Source organism: Mizuhopecten yessoensis, unplaced genomic scaffold, assembly GCF_002113885.1.
Source record: "Mizuhopecten yessoensis strain PY_sf001 unplaced genomic scaffold, ASM211388v2 scaffold8937, whole genome shotgun sequence".
Lineage (NCBI taxonomy): Eukaryota > Metazoa > Mollusca > Bivalvia > Pectinida > Pectinidae > Mizuhopecten > Mizuhopecten yessoensis.
The window spans coordinates 472,655-480,934 of record NW_018407797.1 but is presented as its reverse complement, the minus strand read 5'-3'; the positions used below and the strand labels follow the sequence as shown (position 1 = coordinate 480,934).

The 8,280-nt window shown below is 34.4% G+C and overlaps 1 protein-coding gene across 2 annotated transcripts; it reads right to left on the bottom strand.

Moving 5' to 3' along the window:
• Positions 1 to 237: 237 nt before the first annotated feature.
• Positions 238 to 7,876, bottom strand: LOC110456890. 2 transcript variants are annotated; one of them, XM_021507926.1, is made up of 4 exons: positions 7,852 to 7,876; positions 6,153 to 6,398; positions 4,678 to 5,039; positions 238 to 3,712 (listed from the first exon to the last, which is right to left on the bottom strand). In XM_021507926.1, the coding sequence occupies exons 2-4, from the start codon at positions 6,374 to 6,376 to the stop codon at positions 3,327 to 3,329; spliced, it is 972 nt and encodes a 323-aa protein (XP_021363601.1). In that variant the 5' UTR covers positions 6,377 to 6,398; positions 7,852 to 7,876; the 3' UTR covers positions 238 to 3,326. The 2 variants fall into 2 exon arrangements, with proteins under 2 accessions (XP_021363601.1, XP_021363600.1); XM_021507925.1 differs by lacking the exon at positions 7,852 to 7,876 and adding an exon at positions 7,556 to 7,845.
• Positions 7,877 to 8,280: the final 404 nt, after the last annotated feature.

The following is an 8,280-nucleotide window of genomic DNA, read 5'->3' as shown; positions in this document are numbered from 1 at the left end:
TTTTGTGGAGAAAACAAAATTCTAAGGTCACCCCCCCCCCCCCCCCCCCCAACCAAACTGCTGTAGTAGTAGACACTCACTGCTGATGTTATTCTGTATGTAAATATCAACAGATGAGGCTAGAGAAGAGGAGCTGTATATAACATGTAGTGCATGCAGATTGAAGAGTTGGAAGATTAATGAAACGCAATTTGTTCTTGATTTTGTTGTTGTTCAAAGATATAACACGATAATCACTGATATTGTTTGAATAAAGATTGTTTTTATTGAAAAAAAATACAAAGCGATAGAAAGGCACAACATTCAGTTTGCTTATTGAGGTAGTACAACTAACATATGAAAATTTCACTATGTTTTACCACACTTAAAAATTATTAATAATATATACATGTGTGTGTATGAGTGTGTGATGCATGTTATCTGCTATACTGTCACTCCAACAAAAATGCACTAGTCTTTTTTTCTCTCATATAAATACAATAAAAATGTGCAGTTTGATATAAATAACATACATTGTTTAGTCACCTTAAAATATGAACAATATCTAACAAGATTGCCAGGATTATCTCCCCTATATAGAATGTGGTCGCACATGATAATATAATTGTTCAACATGTATAAGCATATAAAAAAAACATATTTTACAGCCACATAGTCAGGACTAATGAGTATATAATGTATTTATATGAAAACAAAAACGATTGCTTCCCTATATATCTTTTCCTACAACAGTCTACGTACTCTCACACCTTTCCGATTCTTCTTTATGACAGCTTTTAATTACATGTACTTTCGTTTCTTCCCTATATTTCCTCACAACATGCTGACCAACATACTCTTGTCCTTTACCTAATTAGTTACAACAGCCTACTCTCACACCTTTCCAATTCTTCTTTATGACAGCTTTTAATTACATGTACTTTCGTGTCTTCACTATATTTCCTCACAACAGGCTGACCAACATACTCTTGTCCTTTACCTAATTCGTTACAACAGCCTACTCTCACACCTTTCCAATTCTTCTTTATGACAGCTTTTAATTACATGTACTTTCGTGTCTTCCCTATATTTCCTCACAACAGGCTGACCAACATACTCTTGTCCTTTACCTAATTCGTTACAACAGCCTACTCTCACACCTTTCCAATTCTTCTTTATGACAGCTTTTAATTACATGTACTTTCGTGTCTTCCCTATATTTCCTCACAACAGGCTGACCAACATACTCTTGTCCTTTACCTAATTCGTTACAACAGCCTACTCTCACACCTTTCCAATTCTTCTTTATGACAGCTTTTAATTACATGTACTTTCGTGTCTTCCCTATATTTCCTCACAACAGGCTGACCAACATACTCTTGTCCTTTACCTAATTCGTTACAACAGCCTACTCTCACACCTTTCCAATTCTTCTTTATGACAGCTTTTAATTACATGTACTTTCGTGTCTTCCCTATATTTCCTCACAACAGGCTGACCAACATACTCTTGTCCTTTACCTAATTCGTTACAACAGCCTACTCTCACACCTTTCCAATTCTTCTTTATGACAGCTTTTAATTACATGTACTTTCGTGTCTTCCCTATATTTCCTCACAACAGGCTGACCAACATACTCTTGTCCTTTACCTAATTCGTTACAACAGCCTACTCTCACACCTTTCCAATTCTTCTTTATGACAGCTTTTAATTACATGTACTTTCGTGTCTTCCCTATATTTCCTCACAACAGGCTGACCAACATACTCTTGTCCTTTACCTAATTCGTTACAACAGCCTACTCTCACACCTTTCCAATTCTTCTTTATGACAGCTTTTAATTACATGTACTTTCGTGTCTTCCCTATATTTCCTCACAACAGGCTGACCAACATACTCTTGTCCTTTACCTAATTCGTTACAACAGCCTACTCTCACACCTTTCCAATTCTTCTTTATGACAGCTTTTAATTACATGTACTTTCGTGTTTTCCCTATATTTCCTCACAACAGGCTAACCAACATACTCTTGTCCTTTACCTAATTCGTTACAACAGCCTACTCTCATGCCTTTCGTTACTTCCTTACCACATACTACTCTGTGCCTTTCCCATACTTCCCTACAACAATCTGCTTTATCATACCTCTACTGAAAATCCTGTAATCTGATTGTTCAAGGCAAATTTTTCATTTCACACTATCACATTATATTTAACATTGAATCAATGGAAGGGTGCTTCCCAACGCACTAGCAACACGTGACAGTGCAAAATAGTGACTGCGCAAAGAAGATGCGCGTATGGTTCGTTTTAGCTGCCCCATTGACTTCGGTTTAATGAACTAAATACTTGCACATTCAACAGAGTGTGACAATGCTCATAGGGTCACATTACATTACATTACATTACAACACCATACTCACATGTCTTACATACACCTGTCGTAGACTTAATGATTTGCTTGTTAAGTTTGATACGATTACTTGAATTACACATGTAACATTATAAAAAATGAAAACTTTTAATGTACAAAAAAAACCTTTTTCAGCTTATAACTTAAAAACGTAAAGAAAATTATTGAAACTTACAAATAACACATTTATGAAACACAGAACTTTGATAATGGTTTTAGGCTTTCATCTTGATCTACACAGATAAATACTATAAATAATTATCCTATTATATATATCCTATACATATTATACAGTAGGTATTGCAGTTATCTATTTCTGTAGTATAAAAATAGTGAATTAAAACGTACCTGGAACTTAGTTGTGAGATTTCATTTTTTTTAATCACCTGCTGATTTAAAACTTGTTTTTGAATAGTTAAAATCAATACATTTCATTGATGTTTCATTTCATTATCTGAAATATTTTCCTTTTCTATAAATAAATCAACTTCCTGAAATGTGAAAATTGAGAATAGTGATGATTTGTTAAAATTATCAAGGTTTTTAAAATTTACTTATCAACAAAAACTAAATTAAAAAAAATTCTATAATTATAACAAAACAACAAAAAATGTACTTTTTTTCCCTCTTTTGTGTAAAACAAGTAAACAACTGATTTTTTTTAAGTAAATGAAGTTTTTAAAAAGTCCTGTCTTAACTCTGACAATTGTACTTAAAATAACTGAGATTTAACATTCAAGATTTAGAAAAAGATAGCAATACTTACTTAAATATTAATTTTGACTCTGGTAAGTAAAGCTCACACATTTTAAACATAATCTGACTCATGATCAGGTTTAGTTTAATCTCAAAGCAATACATTATCCACTGAAATTTGGTTACATAATTACAATAAAAAATAGTAAAAATTAAATAATCAAATATTTGAAACATTGCTAAAACCCTAGCTTTTTCCTACCACTCCAGAGAAGTCCTTCCATCATTTCATACATAGGGAAGAAACTGTTTATTCCTAGGAAAACAGCTGCTATACCTATAATTATTGCCAAGAATAATGATGGTTTTTCATAGAGGTCTCCAATCCATAGTTTCACTATGGAGATCTCATCCAGGACGTGACGAATGTCCGGAGAAAATAACTTGTCCATGAATTCCAGGTTGGAGAAACTGTAGTCTCCGCTGGCGCTGTTCTGCCACAACGAGTAGGATGTGTCCGCGTTTATTCCCAGACATTCCAGGAATTCCTGTTCCTTTTTTTTCAAATCTATTTCCGTCGTGGAAACCAAGTCGTGCTTTGACAGTAAACCAAAAATTGGAATATCTGAAAAATAAATAGTTGTTCATTTAGATGTAACAGACACAAGATCTATTTTCTACAAATATGTACTGTATATGTAATAATTGTAGGGAAAGGGAAAAAAAGAAATAATACATAAGTGTTATTTGTTTTCATTTTTAAAACCTGATTAAATGTTTAAAAAACAAGAGGCCCATGGGTATTAATGAGCACCTGAGTCCTTCAGTATTTTGTTGTTGTTGTTAAAATAATGATGTCAAAGGAGAATAGTACATTATTTGTCATACAAAAAAAAGGTATTTCACCAGTGTGAGGTCCATCAGTCAATTATTACTACCAAGTTGGAGTAACATTGGTCAGACTAGTTAGCTTTATCAAGCCATTTCACTCTGCAAACATTCAAAATATTAGAAGTCTTTGAAACAGAAATATTCGTGTTGTTACAATCAGTTGTACTTTTTATCTTTGCTTATTAAGAACGATTCTTTTTTTCTTTTGTGAATAATTAATTAAATCTCTGGAGTTTAGAAAAGGGACTTGTGTCAATCCAGCACCAGACACGCAAGATCTTCAGGGCTTGTCAATATGTAAGTGTAAAATTGGACAAGTGAGTTTTTAGGGACCTGTGTAAGTCTACCACCAGAAAACCTTGTCTGTCAACTTAGTTCAAACAATATTTTTTTTATCCAATAATCAACAATATTACATAAACGATTAAATATGGGACGGGAAAACAAGCTTGGAGCTTAAATTAATTCCTTTCCCAAACACATCAAAAGGCAAATGAATCTTCGGTACTGGAGAACACCTTATTTCAATATGGAATGAATAATAATAAAGTTTAACAGATAACATATATACATGTACATGTGTTGAATAGAATTGATTATAGACATGATTTATGATGCCATAAATTGCTAGTCTGTAAGTACAGGTCACCTTATTGTACAGAGTACCGTTAAATGATACAATGATGTCTGTCAACTTACATCTGGGGTTGAGGCATGTCGCGCTGCCGTCGGGCTGGGCCACACTTTTTACACATTCTATAAGTGCGGTGGGAATTCTATCTGTGGCACTTGCCACAAACAGTATCTTATGGATCCTTCGCCCCCTGTACACCAACGGGAACATGCGCTCTAGTCTACGGTCTCCCTGAGTCCTTTGGACATCTTGGATGGCAGGAATGGAAGTTTTATCCCAAATTTTCCCAGTAATTATCATGTCCAGTAGCTTCCTCTGCTGGGCTGAGTCTTCATTTCCTAGTCCAGTCATGTCCACCAGGTTTGGAAAATATTTCGGTACTCTCATCTCCTTCATCCTTTTCTCATCAATTCGACATTTGTTATACCTATATCAGAGTATACCAAGAACAGATTTATACTTACATTAGTGTACGTTATACCTATATCAGAGTATACCACGAACAGATTTATACTTACATTAGTGCTATTACCTATATCAGAGTATACCACAAACAGATTTATACTTACATTAGTATTATACCTATATCAGAGTATACCAATAACAGATTTATACTAACATTAGTGTTATTACCTATATCAAAGTATACCAATAACAGATTCATACTTACATAAGTGTTATACCTATATCAGAGTATACCAAGAACAGATTTATACTTACATTAGTGTACGTTATACCTATATTAGAGTATACCAAGAACAGATTTATACTGACATTAGTGTACGTTATACCTATATCAGAGTATACCAAGAACAGATTTATACTTACATTAGTGTACATCATACCTATATCAGAGTATACCACGAACAGATTTATACTTGCATTAGTGTTATACCTATATCAGAGTATACCAAGAACAGATTTATACTTACATTAGTGTTATTACCTATATCAGGGTATACCGATAATAGATTTTAACCTACATGAGTGGTATTAAGATATTTAAAATATTAGAAGTCTTTGAAACAGAAATATTCGTGTTGTTACAATCGTTGTATTTTTATCTTTGCTTATTAAGAACGTTTTTTTTTTTTTTGTGAATAATTAATTAAAACTCTGGAGTTTAGATAACAGATTTACCTAGATTTTTACTTACATTATTGTTATACCTATATCAGAGACAAGACACTGATCTAACAAAGAGAACTACCAGAAATACAAAATATTGCATACCAGGCCCCTATTCACCTCAGCTTAATTGTTTGCCTTCTTTCACCATCTGTAATGAATTTACCATTGTAGGGCGAAACTTTGACTACCCAGTAAACAGTACAAGGTTGTTTCAGTTTGAAAAAGTAGAAATCCATCTTGTCCATTTTTATTAAAATAACTAGTGTTTGATATATGTTATATAGCTACCTCCAGACTCTTAAAATATCTTATGTAAACTACAGAGGAGTTACCTTATAGGTCTGCTGGATAAACGAACTACTCGGTAGTGAAGCGGACGTAAAACCTATCAATCAAACAATCTATATACCATATAAGATGTGTCGTGGTTCTTTTGCCGGACTCTCCAGACTGGGAACCTACAGGAGCACGATAAAGCCTCTCCCCCGACAGGGAAGCACACATGGTGTTGATGGTCGCAGACTTTCCCGCCCCCACGGCCCCAATTAGGAGGATGTTCTCCTCCTCACTGGCCTTTGCGTATCGCTCCATAAACCTTTTAGGAGATGGCAACTGTGATCCGGAGAACTTCATAATGCCTGTTTGTTTACTGTGACTGAAATAGAACACAGGTACACAATAAAAGTTCTGACAGGAAGATTGTTTCTGTACCGTTATTGTATAATGAAAACTATATCATCAAATCCTCGAGTAATTCATGGGCTAATCCAGAGGATGGGGTCAAAGGGGTCTAACCCCATTTCTTTTAGTCATCGAAAATTTGAATTTCGAGTAAAGTTGTATTTAAACATAATAATGATTTCTCCGCTAAATGTTAAAATAATCTGATTCTCACTTGCATAGTTTTATTTACTTTAATACTCCCCACATTTTTCAAATTATATTGTGTATTATATCTATAAGTTATTTTAAGGGGACAGGTTCCAAACATTTTTTGAAATTAATTTTTGCTTGTGACCAGAGCTCTTCGATATGTGTTTTCTTTTTTCCCCTCCTTACATTAATCTGCATTCCACCTCTGGTGTATTGTCACAGATCATTTTTTATTCCCCGGGGGTGTGGGGGAGGGAGGCATGCCTGATGACCCCATCACCCCACCTCAGTGTTGAGTTTTACACAGTACTAGCCTTATGTCTGTCAAAACACCCATACTATAAACTTTATAATATGGGTGTATTGACAGGTGAGGCTTTAAGTAAACTCCTAGAGTTGAGCTTTTGATACATAGGTAAATTTGACAAGAATATGACCATCCTAAAGAAGATTTTGATTTGCTACAATGTAAGAGTTAGTTTCCTTCCACCAAATTGATAATATATATGGGATACTCACATGCATTATGATTAAACATTTCATAATTTTGTTTGCATCTTACAGATGTCTTTAATATACAATCAGTTAAGTATGCAATGTCAGAACCAATAATGTAAACACATAGCATAAAACAAATTTGAACGATGCATTTCTTAATAATGTACAGGTAAACTGAAAGTAGAAAGCGTTTACATACCATTTCAACTCTACATACTCAATACGCCGGAAATTCTACACCTGATAAACTTACACTGTCGGCCGCACAAATAATGTTGAATATTACTATTAATATGTTACATTTAGTGTCGCTTTTGTTTGCATTGTAACCATGTATACGGAAGTACACACATACATGCAGTTTGGATATAGGCCTAGGCCTATAACATACATTTTCACAATGGCTACTAAAAATCACCTGGCATATTCACGATTTCTTACCTTTACTAAGCAGGTTAGTTTCCCACGCCGTGTCAGGTCTAAATTATCTACCAAGAGGAAGTGACACTATACTCTAGCTAGTTATTGCACAATATTTCACAACAGTCAGCACAGTTTCGGTCCAAGTAATGTGTATATTTAGGTTTTGTGTACGTATGCACTGATAACGGTAATGCTTATAATCGAATTGGACCAAGTGACATGCAATGAAAAATGGGGAAAGTATTTAGTATTGGTATACAAGGAGAGTACTGGGATGTCATGCTAAATATTTTCAAGATGCAACTGATGCTTACTTCACACAAAAATCCGAAACAGAGGCTCAGGTGTACAGAGTAAGGGAAGTAACCCGTATATGTCGTCGATGAGGTGGCGCAATGGGAATAATTTTAATCCAATTTCCACTGAGTTATAGTTTATGTGCAAGTAAATTAGCATGATGACCACGGTCTTTTTGTTATCTTTTCTGGTTGATGAAGTAAAGACAGTTTAAACGGAAACAATAATGATGAATGCCATCAGACAAGGCCGAACATGTCATCTAGATATCAATTGTTTTCAGTCTCTCCGCTAGAAACACTTTAATTGGGTATATTATTGGGTAATTTGGATGCCTGAGTAGCCGTGATCGCTAACGCGAATAGTCATTTCTACTATGTGCAATATAGCGATTACATTGCAGGATAATGCTTCATGTCCCAATTATGACAGCGAAAGTATTCCAA